At 47.7% G+C, this 20,843-nt stretch overlaps 2 protein-coding genes across 5 annotated transcripts in view; one reads left to right on the top strand and one right to left on the bottom strand.

The window, feature by feature from the left end:
- SWT1 (SWT1 RNA endoribonuclease homolog) overlaps positions 1 to 9,242 on the bottom strand; it is an 87,220-nt gene extending 77,978 nt beyond the window's left edge. Inside the window, exons 1-3 of one of the 3 annotated variants that reach the window (XM_062211500.1) lie at positions 9,041 to 9,242; positions 5,373 to 5,459; positions 22 to 80 (exon numbers count right to left, since the gene is read on the bottom strand). In XM_062211500.1, the coding sequence (XP_062067484.1) occupies positions 22 to 80; positions 5,373 to 5,450 (137 nt within the window). In that variant the 5' untranslated portion in view covers positions 5,451 to 5,459; positions 9,041 to 9,242. Of the gene's footprint in view, positions 1 to 21; positions 81 to 5,372; positions 5,460 to 7,803; positions 7,845 to 8,260; positions 8,325 to 9,040 lie in introns of those variants that run through there. The other 2 variants (XM_062211501.1, XM_062211502.1) reach the window with 2 other exon arrangements.
- The window catches only part of TRMT1L (tRNA methyltransferase 1 like), a 35,218-nt gene continuing 22,986 nt past the window's right edge, over positions 8,612 to 20,843 (top strand). The window contains exons 1-6 of one of the 2 annotated variants that reach the window (XM_062211503.1): positions 8,612 to 8,716; positions 9,557 to 9,691; positions 13,674 to 13,784; positions 14,860 to 14,973; positions 17,702 to 17,766; positions 18,861 to 18,990. In XM_062211503.1, the coding sequence (XP_062067487.1) occupies positions 8,614 to 8,716; positions 9,557 to 9,691; positions 13,674 to 13,784; positions 14,860 to 14,973; positions 17,702 to 17,766; positions 18,861 to 18,990 (658 nt within the window). In that variant the 5' untranslated portion in view covers positions 8,612 to 8,613. The remainder of the gene's footprint in view (positions 8,717 to 9,556; positions 9,692 to 13,673; positions 13,785 to 14,859; positions 14,974 to 17,701; positions 17,767 to 18,860; positions 18,991 to 20,843) is intronic. The other variant, XM_062211504.1, reaches the window with a different exon arrangement.

The raw sequence follows: 20,843 nt of genomic DNA, 5'->3' as shown, positions 1-20,843 counted from the left end.
TCAAGAAAAAGGAAAACTTACCTTTTCAAGTTTTGCCTTCTTTTCATATTATAGCACAGAGTGTCTGCATGATCTGATTTCTGAAATTAAAAGAAGCATCATTTAGGAAATACAAGTTCTGCACTGGTGCTGTAATAATGGAAAAGGGGACTGAGACTGTATTTTTTCCAGAGCAATGTGTTAGTGAACAGGCTGACATATGGTTTACTTAATCTTTCCAATAATCTGAGACAATATTAACGTTTGTATTTTACAGATAAAGTGCCAAGTCTCACACAGAACTGGGTCTCTCCCTCAGTGTAACAGAGCAAGTCAGTAGCAGACACCTGAACCCAGATAGGTCTTGCTCTAGCATCCTGACTCTTGTATACTCTGGGGATCCAAGCAAGGCCTGAGAAAAGTCAGACAGACGTAAGATACATTCGCTGACCTACAGAAAACAGAGTGAACAGATAAAGAGAAGTAAAAGGGAACGCACATGCAATCTGATGTAAGTGTCAAAGCAGAATAGTCAAATGCTGGGTGAAGGTGACTAAGAAAAAGACGAACAAGGCAGATGCTAAAGATCGAAAGATGGGTACAATTCTAACAATTCTGCTGACATGCTATGTGTTCTTGGTTGTTTTGTTTTGTTTTTTAAGATTTATTTATTCATTTGAATGGCAGAGTCAGAGAGAAGTAGAGAGCTGGATCAGAAGTGGAGCAGCAGGGACCCAAACCAGCGCCCATATGGGATGCCAGCAATGCAGGCAGCAGCTTTACCTGCTTTGCCACAGTACCGGTCCTGTGTTTTTGGTTTTTAACACTTAATTTTAACATTTCAGTACCACCATACCTTAACAGTCCTGTAATAATTAATACTTAAATAATTCTGAAAGAGTCATCACTTATATTGCCTGAATGTTATGTGGTGCTTCTCGGCTGTATTAATACTGTGTGTGGGGCTGGCGTCACGGTGCAGAGTAAGCTGCCACCTGTGATGCTGGCATCCCAAATGGCGCCAGTGTCCCAGCTCCTCTGCTTCCAATTCAGCTCCCTGCCACTGCACCTGGGAAAGCAATAAGAGATGCCTCAAGTACTTGGGCCCCTGCCACCCACAAGGGAGACCCAGATGGAGTTCCTGGTTCCTGGCCTCAGCCTAGTCCAGCCCCGGCCACTGTGGCCTTTTGGAAAGTGAACCAGCAAATGCAAGATCTCTTTGTCACTCTTTCAAATAAACAAAATGAATCTTGAAAACCCACACACAATTCCACATCCCTGGAACCTTCAATTCTTTCTCTTACACCCACAACTATGAAGCTACACTGTGTAGGCACATAACCCCAAGTTGAAAGCATAAATACTTCATCAACCACTCAAGAACTAGCCGAATGTGTTTAATAGTCTATCACTGTTTCTAATTACTTGGGTAAGAGTGGGAAGAATTCTGAGCTTGGTTCTATTGCTATACAAAGTTCTGTGTCCTTGGACAAGTCATTCAAAATCTGGATCTCAATTTCCAAATCTGAAAATGCAAATGATATATCTGCCCTGATTGCCTCAAAAGGAAATTGTAAAGATAAACACACATGAATATACTTAAAAATGGTCTTAATTCATATCCCTGTTGTCTAAACCCAAATGATAGGGTCTATTCAGCACAAGAAATGAAAATGCTTTTTGGTGACTAGAAGGGAGAAAAAAGCCAAATCTTGATTTTCTTTCTGTTGGGTATCAAAAATTAAGTATAGCGGCCGGCATCGCAGCTCAATAGGCTAATCCTCCGCCTTGCGGGGCACACCAGGTTCTAGTCCCGGTCGGGGTGCCGGATTCTCTCCCGGTTGCCCCTCTTTCAGGCCAGCTCTCTGCTGTGGCCAGGGAATGCAGTGGAGGATGGCCCAAGTGCTTGGGCCCTGCACCCCATGGGAGACCAGGAGAAGCACCTGGCTCCTGGCTTCAGATCAGCGCGCTGCGCCGGCCACGGCAGCCACTGGAGGGTGAAACAATGGCAAAGGAAGACCTTTCTCTCTGTCTCTCTCACTGTCCACTCTGCCTGTCAAAAAAAAAAAAAAAGAAAGAAAGAAAAAATTAAGTACAGGATCCTGGCGCTGTGGCACAGTGAGTTAAGCTACCACCTGCAAGGCCTGCACTCCATACAGGTACGGGTTCATGTCCCAGCTGCTCCACTTCCAATCCAGCTTCTTGATAATGGCCTGGAAAAGCAAAGCAAGATGGCCCAAGTGTTTGTGCCCCTGCCACCCACATGGGAGACCTGAATGAAGCTCCTGGCTTCAGCCTGTGATGATGGTATGGAAAAAAAATAAATAAAGCACAGCAAAGGAACGAGAAAGGCAGCAAGGCAGTGGTGCAGGATTTGCAATTTTAAACAGAGTATTCAGAAAATACCTTACTTGGGCCGATGCTGTGGCAATGCAGGTAAAACCACCACCTGTGGCACCGGCATCCAACACAGGCTCGGGTTCGAGTCTCATATGCTCCACTTCCGATCCAGCTCCCTACTAATGCATCTAGGAGAGTAGCAGAAGCTGGCCCAAGTCCTTGGGCTGCTGCACCCATGTGGGAGACCCAGAAAAGGCTCCTGGCTTCAAATTAGCCCGGCTCCAGCTGCTGCAGCCATTTGGGGAGTGAACCAGTAGATGGAAGATCTCTCTTCCTCCCTAACTCTGCCTTTCAAATAAATAGATATTAAAAAAAGAAAAAGAAAATATTCCTGCTGATGAGTTGGCAGCTGAAAGGAGATCTCAACAGAGTAAAGAAATAAACCATACGAATACCTGGGGAGAGCTCAATTCCAAGGGGACACCACAAGTACAGGCAGTTGGAACATGCGCCAACAAGGAATCCCTGGAGGGCAAGCGCAAAGGACAGAGGGACAGGGGATGAGCTGGGAGAGAAGGCAGCGCTCAGGTAGCCCAGCAAGGACTTCAGTGTTTCCTCTGCATGACAAGGAAAACCACCACAAAGCATGGAATGGGGCCCGTGCTGCGGCATAGCCTGTAAAGCCTGCAGTGCTGGTCAGCGGGTGAAAGCCCTGACCTGTAGCACCGGCATCCTAGACAGGCACTTATTCAAGTCCCGCTGCTCCACCTCCAATCCAGCTCCCTGCTATTGTGTCTGGGAAAGCAGTGGAAGATGGCCCAAGTGCTTGGGCCCCGCACCACTGGGGAGAACCAGAAGGAGCTCCTGGCTTCAGATGGGCCCAGCTCCAGCCACTGTGGCCATTTGGGGAGTGAACCAGTAGATGGAAGACCTTTATCTCTCTACCTCTGCCTCTCTGTAACTCTGCCTTTCAAATAAATAAATAAATCTTAAAAAAAAAAAGTATGGAACAGAGAAGTGAAATGATCCGACCTTTTTTTTAAAGGCATTTATTTTAAAGGCAGCACATGAAAGAGAGAAAGAGAGGGAGAGGGAGAGAGGGAGAGAGGGAGAGAGGGAGAGAGGGAGAGAGGGAGAGAGAGAGAGAGAGAGATCGATCTTCTAACTGCTGGTTCAGTCCCCAAACGCCCCCAATAGCCAGGGTTAGGTCAGGCCAAAAACATGAGCCAGAAACTCCATGTGGGTCTTCCACAGGGGTGGCAGGAACTCAGGTATTCGGGCCATTATCTGCTCCTTTCCAGGCACATCAGGAAGAAGTTGGATCCAAAGCAGAGTAGCTGGGACTTGAATCAGGCCCTCCAACATGGGAAGCACGTGTCCCAAGCAGTGGCTTAACTCACTGTACCACAGTCTACCCCCGACTTAAATTTAATGAGACTACACTGGCTCTGTGATGAGAAAAGACCACAAAGAGGCAAAGGTGGTAACAGAGAATTTAGAAACTACCAGAATGATCTAGGAACACAGTCGGACTCAGTACTTTACAAAGAGCTATGGAGTCTGCTGGTCGGCTGGATGCACAGAGAGGATGACCGCAAGGGATCTGGTGTAAGCAACTGAGAGAATGGAAAACTGAGCTGAGCACTTGAAGGTTGCCGTTCGGGAGCTGAGGAGGAGCCAGCCGTCTCCAGTGAGGAGGAAGGCCAGCAACATGGTCTTTCCAAAGGGAAGAAAGCATTTGAGGGGAAGGCTGGGTCAAATACTGCTGACTGATCAGGCGAGATGAGGCCTTAGGACCAGCCATTGTTGGATCTGGCAACGTGGAAGCCACTGATGGCCTTGAAGAGTCTCTCTGGAGAGGGAAGAAATGATTTGGCAGGAGGTTTAAGACGGAATAAGAGGGGAATAAAAACAGCAAGTCAATTATTGATGGCAAATGGGACGTACATCAAGGATACCAGAGTGCCATACGGCTCCCCACCAGGGGGTCTGGTCTCCCTCCCAATTTTCACTATTCCTGGTAGATCAGTTAGTCATCAGAAAGGTAGTAAGTATCCAAAATCAGAAAGAGGAATGACTTCTCCAGGTCATAAGAGTCTTGCAAACCAACCTGCCACCACAAAAGTCACCTTTGCCGAGCAGTCTCACCTTGGACAACAAAACAGCACAAGCAGTCTGGTGGTGAACCACACACACTATTCAGAGAATATATAATAAAACTATTTTAGGGCTTTTGTTTGTTTTGGTAACATCAATCACATTGCAGTCTTGCTTCCTAGAGACAATGCTCAGCTTGGTTAATGAGGTATCCTAAATTTTATCTACCAAAACACTTATTAAGGCAGTGTGTTGACAGTAATAGAGAAAGGCACATGGTGAGCAAGTCTTCCCTACCCTCAGTCTCCGTTCTGATAAGTGAAATCTTAGCCAACACCCAAAAAATGGAAAAAGAAAAAAAGGTGAGAAATGGCACAACAGTTATAGCTATGCATGGGAGAATCCGAGAGGCTTAGAATTGAAATCAGGAATGCCTAAGAAAATTACTTACCTCTCTAACTATTCTCTAAGCTCTAGTTTCTTCATCATTGTAATTGGAGTAGTAACACCTACCTCAGTGTAGGGAGGAATATATACAACAATGCAAGTAAAGAACGGGACAAGTAAATGCCTTCTCCTGGGACAGCAGAACAAAATATTTACATACCTCAGGAGCAGGCACTGCCGGTCTCGCACATTTGAGTACCTGGATTTGATCCCTGGCTATCCTGACTCCAAATTCCTGCTAATGCTGAACCTGGGAGGCAGCAGTGAGGGTTCCTGCCCCTCCCTGGGAGGCCTGGACTGAGTTCCTGGTTCCCAGGTCCGCCCCAGCCAGCTAGGCCTTTGTAGACATTTGGGAACTAAGCCAGAGAATGGACACTCCCATGTTCTCTCTCAAAATAAAAATGTTTTTAAAACCACTTATATATCTCACTGCAAAAGTGAGTTGTATTTTTCTCATTATACAAAAACAAATTGTAAAACAGTCTAGGTTAATAAATCAAAATTCTTACTTCATCAGAGGCGGGTGATAAAGCATTGCTTTTTCTCTGAGATGGCTCTTTTTTTCCACAAGATTCTTTGTTGGACATCTTGAAAAGCTGGAATAACATCAGAAATGCATTATGCATTTTTACCACAACAGAAGTCCATTAGAAATCATTTCTCTTTCAGGGCATAAAGACTGGAGTCGTACAAAATGATTTCCATTTTCCAATCATGACCAAGATGATCAGACTCTCTCAGTGGGCCATTTTCTTTCAGAATAATTCCTTCTCCTCCCTCAGCCTTCTCTGTCCCCTTTTCAGGAAGGGCTCTCAAAACCTGCCTTAGGCCTGACTTCTGGTACCCATCAGATCATCACCCTAACTGCCTGCAGGATGCTCTGTTTTGCCCCACCCACAGCATCCTGTGCTGGCACACAGAGACCAGAAATTGAGAACATCATCAGGTCTGCTGGGGCAGGAAGACACTAACGGGATCTAAAAGGAGAGCCCAAAGGAGGGTACCTGGCTGGTAGAGACATAAAGACTATGAGCAAAACAAACGCTAGAAACCAAGCACCTCCAATCATGATCACAGTAGGTAAAGTTCCATAAAAGAATGACCAATTATACTGCATCAAACTTTTAGAATACTGAAGAGTACAAAGAAAAAGAAAATGCTAATAGGTAACAGAAAACTTAATTACAAGAATCAACAAATAAATATTCAACATGCATTTCTAAGAACAGATCCTAAATCACCCAGAAATTTCGGCTTGTTAATTCATAGTAACAGTTGAATTCACGTTTGAGCTTCCAGATTACATTAGTAATCTTTTTCTTTCCTTGGCCCAAGGATTCCATTCTATAGGTGGAAAAGGCACAATAAAATATAGAACTTCCAGGAAAGGCACTATTTAAAAAAAAAAGTTATTTTTTCTAAATATTTATTTATTTATCTGAAAGGCAGAGTTAGAGAGAGGTAGAAGCAGAGAGAGGTCTTCCATTCTCTGGTTTACTCTCCAGATGACTGCAACGGCCTAAACTGAGCTGATCCAAAGCCAGGAGCTTCTTCCAGGTCTCCCACATGGGTGCAGGGGCCCAAGGACTTGGGCCATCTTCTACTGCTTTCCCAGGCCACAGCAGAGAGCTGGATCGAAGTGGAGCAACTGGGACACAAACCGGGGCCCACATGGGATGCTGGCACTGCAGGCGGCGGCTTAACCTTTTATGCCACGGCGCTGGCTCCGTAAATAACTTTCTAATGTCATCTTTTACAACTTAACCTGATCCATGCTGGTCTGTTATAATTGCTTCGAACATAAAATAATACTAACTTCTTATCCACAGGACACACTGAAAAAATTCAGACTGTCCAGGAAAAAAAACACCTATATGCTTATTATGACAAATGTTTTATAGTCAGCTTAATGTGAAATGTATACTGATTGCACACAAATCAAAATAAACAAGGGTGGCCAACGCTTGTGGTGTAGTGGGTTAAAGCCCTGGCCTGCAGCACCAGCATCCTATATGGGCGCCAGCTTGAGTCCCAGCTGCTCCACTTCCAATCCAGCTCCCTGCTAATCCTCCTGGGAAAGAGGATGGCCCACGTCCTTGGACCCCTGCAACCCCGTGGGAGATCCAGAAGAAGCTCCTGGCTTCGGATCGGCTCGGTTCCAGCCACTGCAGCCATTCTGGGAGTGAACCAGCAGATGGAAGACCTCCCTTTGTGTGTCTCTATCTCTGCAAATCTTTCAAATAAATAAAACAAATCTTTAAGAAAATAAACAAGGGGGACTTCCTCTGCGGCTCCCCACTCTCCCAGGGCGCCCGCCACAGTGATCAGCACCAACCCACGTGACCCTGCAGGATCCTGCCGCACGGGGGGTGGCACGGGCAGGAGTCCCACAAGACACTGGGGCCTATCCCGCCTTGCTCTTCCCTGGACTGGGCAAGAGGACACTCAAGCAGCCAGCGAAAAGGCCGCACGGCCAAGAATGGAGGCCTGTTGTCAGTGACCAGAACCAACGCCGAGGCACGGGAGTGAGCAGCTCGGGAAGCCGAGCAGTCCTAAACAAGTGCTCCCCAGCCTGCACCAGGGGCAGCTGCGTCCAGGAACCGGGAGCGGGTAAAAGAGCAGCCCCGGACACAACTTCCGGGAGGAGGGCGGCAGCTAGCTCCCAGGGCCAGCTTCAAACGCCGCAGGGCCTCTCTCCCTGGGTTCTGGAACACGTAGTTCAGAAGCAGATGGAAAAGCCAGGCTTTCCTTAGAAAAGGGAATTGCGAAGGCGAGCCTGGACCTAGGGGTTCACTGGACACCCCGCGCCTGCCCTGCCGCCGCCTGTGGCGCCGGGGCCGGTCCCCAGCCGGCCACACTGGACTCTCAGCGGGGTTAAGGGCACCCCGAGGCTCGAGCTGCGCCAGGGGCCGGGAGCGCACGGCGGGGCCCCGGGCTCACCGGGACCCCCGAGGGCCTTGGCAGAACAGGAGCCAGTTCCCACGCAGGCTGAGGCGGAAACACGGCCAGGGGAGCGCGGGCGTCCAGGACAGACCTGCGGAGCCGGACCCAGCCGCGCCCGGGCCGATCCTCACGGGCTGGGCACGCATCGCCGCTCCCGGAGCCGGCCCGGCAGCGAACGCCCGGGGGCGCCGCTCGAGTCCCCGGGTCCCCGGGTCCGCAGCGCCGGCAGCCCGCGGGGAACGCGGCGGGGCCGGGGCTCCGGACGGGCCAGGCCCCGCCGGCCGCTGCCCACCCGCGACGCCCGCGACGCCACTCCCCACTCCCGTGCTCCGCTTCCCACGGGGACGCCACTCCTCGCCCCGCCGGCCGCTCGCCACCCGCGACCCTCCTCCCCGCCGGGGACGCCCCCTGCCCACCCGCGACGCCCGTGACGCCCGCGACCCCAGCTCCCTACCGGGCCGCCGCGCCGGCCTCCGCTGAGCGGCCCCAGGCCCGAGCCCCGGAAGCCGGCCGGGCCGCAGGGGCCGCCGGGAAGTGTAGTTCGGGGCTCGGGCCGCCGCCGCCGCCGCGCGCCGCGCGTTCCTCCTGACGGGCGCGGGGGCGCGCGGGGCGCCTGGGCCGTCGCCGTCCGGCCGCTGCCGCGCAAGTGCGGCGCCGCGCCCTGACAGGACCCGGGCCCGGGCCTGCTCCTCCGCGCGAGGCGCGCGTCCGGCCGCCCCGGCCCGGCGCCGGCCGGCCGGGCGTCCACGGCGGCTCCGGGCCCCGCGGGTCCCGGGCGGGCCCGGCCCGGAGGCGGCGACCGCGGACATGGCGGAGGAGGAGCCGCGGCCCCTGCCGGAGGCGGCAGACTCGGACGCGACTCCGGCCGCGGGCCCGGCGCACGCCTCCGGCCCGGAGGAGGCTGGGCGCGGTAAGTGCGGGGAGCCGGCCCCTCTGCCGTGCGGGGCGGGGGTCCGGGAGGCGGCGGGCAGCTCGCTGGCTGGGGCCGGGGTCTGCTTACGAGGCACAACAGCGGTTTGCACCCAGACCGACGCCCCCCCGGCGCCCGGACCCCTAACCTCATCCTCTGGAGCAGCGTGAGCGCCGCCTGGGGTCTGGGGTCTGTGCGTGGGAAGCCGCCGGTGACCCCGGTGCTCACGTGTGTCTGGCGGCGCCCGCGAGGCCACGCGAGCCGCTGCACGTGAGTGGCTCACGGAAGCGCTCCAGGTTCTGTGGCGCCGTCAGTTGGCCTTACCCTTTTTCCAGATTAGAATTCAAAACGGCCTAAAGTAATCCGTCGTCTTCCCCACTTCGGGGCGAGTTTTGAGTCTGATGTCTGGAGACGCTTGGGTGGTTAGAAAGTTGCTTGGAGTCGCTTTGCCTATCCCTGGTTCCGGTAGATTCCAGATGGGGCTGGTCGCGGGCAGCCTCAGGAAGGCCCCTGGTCCGCTGCGGTCGGAGCTGCAGGTGCAAGAGGCCGGCTGGGACTTCACCCACAGCCGCAGGGGGGGTGCGGGGAGGCGGGCAGGTGTTGCAACCTCTGTGTCGCCTCCAGATGGCATCTCTGCATCAACCAAAAGTGGCTCCACAGCTTTAGGGAATTTGGAAAAAATTTTCCTACATTTTACAAACATGTAATGTGAAGAAGAATGTGTGCTGTTTGAGAAACCGGGAAACGCGTTACTGGTACAAGGATCGGGGAAAAATAACAACATGTAAGAACTAAAACACATGTTAATCACATTTTTAAAATTATTTTTCGATGGTCTAGTTAGTCCTTTGAAGTCAGTCATAACTAGGAGAGATGGAGATGGCCCATCTGAAATAGAACTGAAAATTGAAAAAGGAGAAGAAGAAGTTGTCAAAGAACCTCCCGGCATCCTGGATTCATCTGATTTAGCACGAGGTTGGCCTGTTGACTTCTGCACTATTCGTGTGTTACAAAAAGCGGGTTGAGCGATTTGAATACAGGTTTTTCTGATATCTACTCTCTTGAACTAGAAAGTAATTGCAGAGATAGTTATGAGCATATCATGAATTTTTCAACAGATGTTGAAACATCACCAAGTTTTCCATTTTTTAAGTCTCTCTCTTATTTTGTACTATTTAGTAGTTAGAATAATTTCCATAAGCATATCTTTATGTAGTGCTGTAGATGTTGTTTCATATTCACAGGACTTTGAACAATGGAAGTTCCAAGTTCTAATAGTACACATTAGGTTGGTTGGTTTGTGCACATGGGTTCATTTCCAGAATATTACTGTCTGACTTAACAGTTAACATTTTTCTATCAAGTAGTGGGAAAACGCCCTTTTTTTTTTTTTTTTTTTTTTTTTTTTTGACAGGCAGAGTGGACAGTGAGAGAGAGACAGAGAGAAAGGTCTTCCTTTTTGCCGTTGGTTCACCCTCCAATGGCCGCTGCGGTAGGCGCACTGCGGCCAGCACACCGCGCTGATCCGATGGCAGGAGCCAGGTGCTTCTCCTGGTCTCCCATGGGGTGCAGGGCCCAAGGACTTGGGCCAACCTCCACTGCACTCCCTGGCCACAGCAGAGAGCTGGCCTGGAAGAGGGGCAACCGGGACTAGAACCCGGTGTGCCGGCGCCGCAAGGTGGAGGATTAGCCTAGTGAGCCGCGGCGCTGGCCAAACGCCCATTTATAGAAATGATAACTCATTGTAAGCCATCTGAATGCTCCTGTTACAAGAAGTTTACCCAATAATGTTGTTACTTGTGCTCATTTAAAAATAAGGTGGAAATTATGGATTTATTTTAATTATTTATTTGAAGGGGAGAGAGAACGAGAGAGAGGTCTACCTTCATCTGCTGACTCTCTGCCCAGAACAGTTGCAATGGCCAGGGCTGGACCAGGCCCAAGCCGCCATGAGCCCAGGTCTCTGTCTGGGCTGCCAGCTGTCACTCGGCCTTGAGTCTCTGAGCTGCCAGTTGTCTGTCACTCGGCCTTGAGTCTCTGTCTGGGCTGCCAGCTGTCTGTCACTCGGCCTTGACTCTCTGTCGGGGCTGCCAGCTGTCTGTCACTCAGCCTAGAGTCTCTGGGCTGCCAGCTGTCTGTCACTCGGCCTAGAGTCTCTGGGCTGCCAGCTGTCTGTCACTCAGCCTAGAGTCTCTGTCTGGGCTGCCAGCTGTCTGTCACTCGGCCTAGAGTCTCTGTCTGGGCTGCCAGCTGTCTGTCACTCGGCCTTGAGTCTCTGGGCTGCCAGCTGTCTGTCACTCAGCCTAGAGTCTCTGTCTGGGCTGCCAGCTGTCTGTCACTCGGCCTAGAGTCTCTGGGCTGCCAGCTGTCTGTCTCTCGGCCTTGAGTCTCTGGGCTGCCAACTGTCTGTCACTCAGCCTAGAGTCTCTGTCTGGGCTGCCAGCTGTCTGTCACTCGGCCTAGAGTCTCTGTCTGGGCTGCCAGCTGTCTGTCACTCGGCCTTGAGTCTCTGGGCTGCCAGCTGTCTGTCACTCAGCCTAGAGTCTCTGTCTGGGCTGCCAGCTGTCTGTCACTCAGCCTAGAGTCTCTGGGCTGCCAGATGTCTGTCTCTCGGCCTAGAGTCTCTGGGCTGCCAGCTGTCTGTCACTCGGCCTAGAGTCTCTGTCTGGGCTGCCAGCTGTCTGTCTCTCGGCCTTGAGTCTCTGGGCTGCCAGCTGTCTGTCACTCGGCCTAGAGTCTCTGTCTGGGCTGCCAGCTGTGTGTCACTCGGCCTAGAGTCTCTGTCTGGGCTGCCAGCTGTGTGTCACTCGGCCTAGAGTCTCTGTCTGGGCTGCCAGCTGTCTGTCTCTCGGCCTTGAGTCTCTGGGCTGCCAGCTGTCTGTCACTCAGCCTAGAGTCTCTGTCTGGGCTGCCAGCTGTCTGTCACTCAGCCTAGAGTCTCTGGGCTGCCAGATGTCTGTCACTCGGCCTAGAGTCTCTGGGCTGCCAGCTGTCTGTCACTCGGCCCAGGTCTCTGTCTGGGCTGCCAGCTGTCTGTCACTCGGCCTGAGTTTTCACCTTGACAGGCTCTTCTCCCTTGGCTTCTGCATCATCTTGATTTTACCATTTGTTCTTTCTGAATCTACTTTGATTTTTTTACACAGCATCTCTTAACAAATGCCTAAATCCTTCCATTCCTCACTTCCTAATTTTGTATGTTTATATTAATCAGCAGTGGGTTCAGCAACATCCGGGAATGAATCCTTCACCCCAATCAAAAATATGTTAAACATACTTTGGAAAGACTTATTCATATATTCTTGAATTTATAAGTATTTAATTCAAAGAGTGCATACCATTTGAGAAACTTGGAAATGCAAATAATGATTGAGAAATGTGAAATGCACAAGAATTGAAAATATATAAATTACATTTTAAAATTAATTTTAGATTAGTTGTTTGAAATTGGTCATAATGAGGAATGGGCCATGACTTTTCTCTTTTTTTAGCAATTTTTTTCCTCGGGCTTTCTTGCTCACTCTTATAGTTTTATCTAACGTGTATTTATGGTTTGTGCATCCAGAAGCCCTGCTGAGCCCCAGAAACAAACCCACTGCTGCCTGCTGGACATTGTTGTCTGAACAGTCCACCCACTAGCACATCAGACTTCCTATACCAAAAACTAGATTTCCTGTTGTCTTTTCCTCTACCTTTCTGCCAAAAGGATTTCCTCTCCTTTGGTAATGGAACCATCATTCTCAGTCACATAAACTCAGAATCTTATCCTCTTTAATTTTACCTTTTATCCTGTGCTTCATATCCGTGTTGCTTCCTTTAATATTCTCCCCTCCTGTACCTTTCCATTACTACTCCGTCACCTCCTGAGAGGCATGGAGAGCAATCATTCACTCCCCAGAAACCGTCCAAGACCTGTCGTTGCCTGCAGAATGAAATCCAGACTAATGGCACAGAATTTATGCCTTCCGTGACCTGTATCCCGTTTTTTTTTGTTTTTGTTTTTACTTTTTGACAGGCAGAGTGGACAGTGAGAGAGAGAGACAGAGAGAAAGGTCTTCCTTTTGCCATTGGTTCACCCTCCAATGGCCACCGCAGCTGGTGCGCTGCAGCCGGCGCACCGCGCTGTTCCGAAGGCAGGAGCCAGGTGCTTCTCCTGGTCTCCCATGGGGTGCAGGACCCAAGCACTTGGGCCATCCTCCTCTGCACTCCCGGGCCACAGCAGAGAGCTGGCCTGGAAGAGGGGCAACCGGGATAGAACCCGGTGTGCCGGCGCCGCTAGGCGGAGGATTAGCCTGTTGAGCCACAGTGCCCTGTATCACGTTTTTAACTGCATCGTTTTTCTACTCATCGCACCCCCTAAACGTAACATTCTAGCCAGAGCCAGGTAAGAGTGTGGCTGCATGCCTTTGTTCATGAGGTTACTTCAGTTGTGAAGGCCAGGTACCGAATCTCTGCTTCCTGAAATTCTGCTCGTACCCCGTGTCTCAGAAAAGCGCCACTTCTCCAGTGAAGACGGCTGCCTCCACGTGCCTGCGTCGTAGTACCTCTGCCTGTGGCACTGCTCTCATCCTGCCTGGTGTTGTAGTCAGAAATGAACAGGTTACTCTCCCCCATAATCTCATCCATCTCGAATTACTCTTGAAAGTCTTTGAAGACAGGCAGCATAGCTTATATTCCTTCAGGATCTTCTACAAAGTAGAAACTTGTATAGAATTGCAGTGACTAATTGGGTAAACTTTGAGATGTGAAGTCACATATTGGAGGTTTTCCCCCAACCTTTTTGCCTTCTGAAGCACACTGGTCGTTTTATGAACTTAATTGTGACAGTATTCCCCATCCAGGTCCTAGGAACATAATAAGGAAACAAAAGTATAGATTTCTATGTAACCTGACCAAGTAAAAATGGGACTAGAATACAACATAACAAACACAGATTTCTAACAATTCAAATTCCTTTCAGAAAGACATATCTCCATTCAGAGACAGCTTGCTGACCTAGAGAAATTAGCTTTCAGAGCTGAAGGGGATCTTGAATCTGCCAGTTCACTGAACTCCGATAATCTTGATGCAGGTATTTCTACATCTTTGGAATTTTTTATTTAGGAAATTGCTAACCTCCTATATGCAAAGGTGCTACTGGAGCAAGTTACTTTACAACTGCAAGGAAAATACCAGTCTTCTCGATGTCTAGGTGCTGTGTACTCTGTAAGTTAGGAATTGCATTTGGTTAGGAGTAACTAGAAAAGGATCCCTTAAACAGAGAGGCCAGTATTCTGTCCTGGGAAAGATTTCAGGACAGGCAGTTTCAGAATGGCCCGAGAGTTCCATGGAACTGTTAGCACCTCCAGGTGCCTCCTCTCTGCTCTGCTGTTTCCGTCCCCAAGATCACCTCATGGCTTTGTGAAGTAGGCAGTGTATATACATGTATTTGTATGTACACTTGCATCTTGCTATTGGTGAAAGATATTTGTTAGTTTAAAAATGTTACTAAAAGTGTTATTTATTATTTCTATATATTTCATTGCTTTAAACCTGAATTCAGGGTTTATTTCATTTGTATACCATATATCAGAATTTTTATTTTAGATGTATTACATTTCTAACTAAGTAAAGCCTTCTATTTTGATGATCCACAATCTTTTTCAGGAATGTGTTGATAAAAAATCATTAGTAGAGTACAGTGATTCTAACCATGCCTCCACGGCCAGAACAGCAATTATGCTGAGTGCCGTCTGTTCCCGCCCTTCCTCCTCCATGTTTCGCACTCCACATGTTAACCATCTTTGTCGGTGCAGGGTACTAGAAGAATCGCACAGCAGCTTCTTGTGCTCTCCGCCCAGCCCCTGTCCTGTCCTTTCCCCTACTCAAAGCAGAGTACTGCTCTCTCTGGCAGGCAGCTTAGGACCTCCCCACCCTCCCTGTTCTCAGTGGCAGCAGAGGCATCAGCCAAGCACAGAGGAGAGTTCTGGGGGAAAGATCACTGCTCATGAGCTGCTCTGATATTGTTAATGATCCTGGGTTAGGGATAATGACTTCTCCCTAGAGTTAAGAAAAGCTTTATCTGAGAAGTGGGAGGTGAGCATGGAGGTGCCCTTTACAACTATAGCTGAATCCAGTAGTTAGTTGGTTCTTCATTTCTCTTTAAGGAAACAAACAGGCTTGTCCGTTGTGCCCTAAGGAAAAATTCAGAGCTTGTAATAGCCATAAGCTTCGTCGCCATCTTCAGAATTTACACTGGAAAGTCTCAGTTGAATTTGAAGGTAGGTATTTTTGTGCTTCTGTAAGTGATGTCCATGAAATGGAATGTTTATTACTGTTGGGGCTAGTTACTATTATATAGCGTAGTGTAGAAGTATAGATTCTAAAGCAGGAGTAGGTTTGAAGTATCTAGATGGTGCTGGGCTGCCCTGGGCTTGACCTTTCCCAGTCAGACACGGAAGGATGGAGGTGATAAATTTGGTGCAATGGCACCTGATTTTCCTTGTTCCCCAATAAATGATGTAAGTGGAATCAGTGACCTGTTCATCCAGGGACAAGTTGCTCTCCACCCCAGATGCTTGACAAAATAAATTGATTAGGATGGGGCCAGTGCCTTGGCACAGGTTAATCCTTCGCCTGTGGCGCCAGTATCCCATATGGGCGCCGGTTCTAGTCCTGGCTGCTCCACTTCCAATCCAGCTCCCTGCTATGGCCTGGGAAGGCGGTAGAAGATGGCCAAAGTGCTTGGGCTCCTGCACCCACATGGGAAACCCGGAAGAAGCTCCTGGCTCCTGGCTCCAAATCGACGCAGCTCCGGCCGTTGCGGCCATCTGGGGAGTGAACCAGCAGATGGAAGACCTACCTCTCTCTCTGTCTCTCCCTCTCACTGTCTGTAACTCTACCTCTCAAATAAGTAAATAAAATCTTTATAAAAAATTGATTAGGGTTACCTTATTCTTGGTTTCATTCTGTTCCTGGTTCTACTGATCACATTAAAGAGCTTCGTGGTGTTTGCTAAGTTTTCCTATTATTGTTAGTGTTTGTTATGAATAGTTAATGAATAAGCCCTAGCAGCTCTGAGCTCATGGGATAAGGAAGATAAATAGTTTTGTTGAAGCCTTGCTTTGTTCTGATAGATTTAAGGAGTTTCAAACTATTTGTTGAGTTTCCATGCTATTGTATCTGTGCTTAGATGATGTTAACGATTAAACATGGAGAGCAGGAGGCATTTGGGCTGTCGTGTGCCACATGCAGTGTCCCTGACCCCTGCTTTGCCTCTCTCTGCTTTGTGTGTCTTACGACTCCTTCAGCACCCGTGACTCTGCCTCACAGGTGTTGGCTAGTCCGTGACATAGCTCCACTTCTAGCATTTTATGGTGAACATAAAATTTTTAAATAACCCCTCATCTAAAGTACCCTTAAGTATAAAATAAATTTAATACCCTCACTTTTAGTGCTTGTAATAAAAAAAAAATGCCACTCTATAGGCAAAGGTATATGTGACACAAGAGTTTAGTTCAGCAAACTTGTTAAGCATCTGATCGATACTGGGTTCTCTGTTGTGTCCTGGGAATCCATGTTCACACTGAAAACGTTTTTAGTAAGTTACACTTCTGCAGTAGAACAACTACTATTTTACATTTTTTTTTAAGATTTATTTATTTATTTATTTGAAAGGCAGAGTTACGGAGAGAGGGAGAGAAAGAGGGAAAAACAGATTTTCCATCCTCTGGTTCACTCCCCAAGAGTGAATCAGAGATGGGCCAGGCCGAAGCCAGGAGCCAGGAGCTTTTTCTGGGTCTCCCATGTGGATGGCAGGGGCCCAAGTACTTGGGCCATCTTCCTCTGCTTTCCCAGGTACATCAGCAGGGAGCTGTTTTGGAAGTGGAGCAGCCTGGACTCATACTGGTACCCACCTGGGATGCTGGCATTGCAGGCAGTGACTTTACCCACTAAGCCACAATGACGGCTTCTTACATGTATTTTTGAAAGTATAGTAAGTATAGTAAAACCAGGAAATAAAATAATTGGTAGGAATACTAGAAAAGAGAAGATTGCATCTCATTTTCTGCTGATGGCCTAAAAAAAGTAAGAATGTTCAGAAACACGATAGAATATATGGTAATGTAAAGAAGAAACAATACACCGATTACAGTTGTGACAAAAATGACGGAATCTGGGCGGATGAACCTAACGAGGACTCGTAGAGTGGAAGGACAGAAAGTGAGAGGAGAGATCACTGGAATCCGGAAAGGAATTAAAGTTACTAAGGCAATGAGAAGAAGTCAAGTAACCAGCCAGCCCTGAGGGACATCTACATTTCAGGGAGGAGAGGAGAAGGAGAATATGTAAAGAACAGGAGTGAGAGTGGGAAGGGAACCAAGACGGTGCCATACCGTAGATGGAGAGGGACCTGTGAAATGGGCAAGGGCAGCGTGAGGCAAGGCGATCTGGATGCCAGGTGCTGTATCATCACACTGATCCCGAAGAAGCTGAATGACGAGCCCAAGATAAGACAGAGGGCAGAGTCAGCATTCTGCTTCCCTGTTTTTGTATAAACATAGATGTCTCCTAATAAGTGTATAGGCTAAAGCAAGCTCATTGAAGTAATTTTGATACTATAAAAAGAATAGTCACAATTACTATAAAATCAGATAAAATTTGGGGGCCAGAGCAATGGCACAGTGTGTTAAAGCCCCAGCCTGCAGCACTGGCATCCCATATGGGTGCCGGTTCGAGTCCTGGCTGCTCCACTTCCCATCAGCTCTCTGCTATGGCTTGGAAAAGCAGAAGATGAACCAAGTGTTTGGGCCCCTGCATCCACATGGGAGACCCACAAGAAGCTCCTGGCTTCAGATCAGTTCAGCTCTGGCTATTTCAGCCATTTAGAGAGTGAACCAGGGGATGGAAGGCCTGTCTCTAACTCTTTCAAATAAATATAATAAGTATTTGAAAAAAATTGGCGGTGATAATTGAACATTTAATGAACAGTAATATTCTTTTTCTTAGGTCACAGGATGTGCATCTGTCACTTACCTTGTCTGCCTGTGAAACCAAACACTGTTGGGGAACAGGTGACTAGATATTAGACTTGTTAATTTTGAACTTATTCCTCTTTAAAGAAACTGTAGTTTTCACTTGCTTTAAAGGTAAAATGCATATTCGGCAATGTGGTTGACTTTAAAATTCTGTGCGTCCTTTCAGATTACCATAATAGGGAAAATGTGGAATATATGGGAAAAAAGGGTTGCTGCATTGGACCTCTCATTATATGGTTTTCAGTTTCAGATAAATTGATTTTGTGTTCAACATTAACATTAACCCATTTACTGATTTTTGGATGGAGAATTTAAATAGAGGGTAATTTTTTTTTTCTTTTAAAGTAAATTTTGATCATGGAATAAGTTCACTTTCTGTGATTTATTAAATATCTTGGTATGTCTGTGTCACGTTCATCCTTCTCTTGTCCTTTCATTTTGACAGAATCAAGAAACTCTGGAATCTTACTAGCTCTTAAAAATACGTGTCTACTTTTACAGTGATTTGGCCTAAGGACACACTGGACAAACTATATCGTTTTTTTAGTAACACTGACATGAATACATACTAACTTAATATGTTAAATACTTAAAACTCCTAACACCTAGTTGTTTTGCTATCTTTACCTGTCATCTATGTACTTTTTCATCTATTGTATCTACATTATGGCAAGGCTCTAAAACAGTGTGATATTGCACAGCCCTTCCCAAATTCATGGTGATGTCACATTGGTAGTTTGAATTTGGCCATGCTAGAATATTTATGGCAGAGAAATATGCAAATATTAAAAATCTGGGCATTTTCTTGGAGATCCAAGTGTTGAAAGTGTACCAGTCATCGCTATGAACATTTTGGCATTTATCAGTACAGCTTTCAGAAAGTGCATATAATTATTTGCTGATTAGAATGAATGAGAAAATTAAGAAATTAAACTTGTGGCCTCTTGGAAAAACTAAAAGACATATATACATATAGATAAGGATGTTAAGTTTCTTTCAAAGTCATATGACAAAATTATTACTTTGTATGACATTAAATCCTAGACACACTAACATACTGAAATCTGCAACCTTAAACCTCTATCTCCTTGTTATAGTAACTTATTTAAATTAAATACTCTGTTTGATAGATATCCAGTAAGATGGGCGCCCATTATCATTGTATCATTTGTTCAGCAACAATCACCCGGAGAACTGATATGCTAGGACATGTTAGGCGCCATGTGAATAAAGGAGAGACGAAGTCCAGATATATTGCTGGTAAGTTGAATAATCTCATTAATGTATTAATAATAGATCCTTAAACAGTGCTTCAGTTTTTTTTCTTTTTTTTTTTTTTTTGGACAGGCAGAGTGGACAGTGAGAGAGAGACAGAGGGAAAGGTCTTCCTTTGCCGTTGGTTCACCCTCCAATGGCCGCCGCGGCTGGCTCGTTGCGGCTGGCGCACCGCGCTGTTCCGATGGCAGGAGCCAGGTGCTTCTCCTGGTCTCCCATGCGGGTGCAGGGCCCAAGCACTTGGGCCATCCTCCACTGCACTCCCTGGCCACAGCAGAGAGCTGGCCTGGAAGAGGGGCAACCTGGACAGAATCCGGCGCCCCAACCGGACTAGAACCCGGTATGCCAGCGCCGCAAGGTGGAGGATTAGCTTATTAAGCCACGGCACCGGCCCAGTTATTCTTTTTTTAAAGGTTTATTTATTTATTTGAAAGTCAGAGTTACACAGAGAGAGGAGAGACAGAGAAGAGAGAGGTCTTCCATGCGATGGTTCACTCCTCAATTGGCCACAACTGCCGGAGCTGTGCTGATCCAAAGCCAGGAGCCAGGAGCTTCTTTCAGGTCTCCCACGTGGGTGCAGGGGCCCAAGGACTTGGGGCCATCTTCTACTGCTTTCCCAGGCCATAGCAGAGAGCTGGATCGGAAGAGGAGCAGCTGAGTCTCAAACCGGCGCTCATATGGAAGGCAGCAGGTTTGGGCCCCTGCCATGCATGTGAGAGACCTGAATGGAGTTCCTGGCTCCTGACTTTGGCCTGGCCCAGTGCTGACTGTTGCAGCCATCTGGAGAGAGAACCAGCAGATAGAAGATCCCACCCCCCCCCCCCCCGTGACTCTGCCTTTAAAATAAATAAAGCATTTTAAAAAATAAAGAAATACAAAAAGAACGGTCATTGAGGCTGGCATTTTGGTTTAGTGGGTCAAGCCAGCATCCCATATGGGCACCGGTTTGAGACCCGGCTGTTCCACTTCTGATCCAGCTCCCTGCTAATGCACCTGGAAAAGCAGTAGAAAATGGCCCAAGTGCTTGGGTCCCTGCACCCATGTGGGAGACCCAGATGGAGCTCCAGGCTCTTGCCTTTGGTCTGGCACAGCTCCAGCCATTGCAGCCATTTGAGAAGTGAACCAACAGATGGAAGATCAGTCTTTGTCTCCCTCTCCCTCTCTTTCCCTCTCTCTGTAACTCTGCCTTTCAAATAAATAAAAAATAAAACTTCAAATACAGTTACTGAAATAATTTTCTATAAAGTTTAATTTTCTTACAGATCCTTGTTTGATCTGATATGTGATACGTGACAGGCCTTTTGCAGGCAGTAGAAGAATATATAACACCATTCTAGGAAAATTTACTATTATTTGGCATTGTAGAAAGAGAAATATGATTGTCATTTAGTTAACATTCTGATAGCAATATTATCAAGAAATTGAAACATAAAGAATCTCAGTTCTTCCCTACACATTATTATAGATCTCATTTCTTGAATATTTAAAACCATGTGCATTTATATACACATCAGTATTTCATTTGAGTTTATAGGTGAATGATTCTAATGTATATGTAAAATCATTTTTGCATTACTTTGTAGCCATTTAAATGTAATTTGTGATTTAAAAATCATAGTTATGAGATTGTGTTCTGAAGTCCAGCATGTTTGGGAAACGCTAGCTAGCGTCTCTCAGCCAAGCTGGCTAACAGAGTGCAGCCACGTGGAGGTGCTCATTTGCTGACAGCACCACCCTGGCAGCCCGCCTCTGCAGACAAACAGAATTTGATGAATCTTGAGGGTGTTTCAGGATTTTGTGTTATTTTGGGGTGACTGTCGTTAAGCATCATACAGATG

The sequence above is a fragment of the Lepus europaeus genome, chromosome 14 (genome assembly GCF_033115175.1).
Source record: "Lepus europaeus isolate LE1 chromosome 14, mLepTim1.pri, whole genome shotgun sequence".
Taxonomy (NCBI): domain Eukaryota; kingdom Metazoa; phylum Chordata; class Mammalia; order Lagomorpha; family Leporidae; genus Lepus; species Lepus europaeus.
This window is presented reverse-complemented; position numbering and strand designations above follow the sequence as displayed.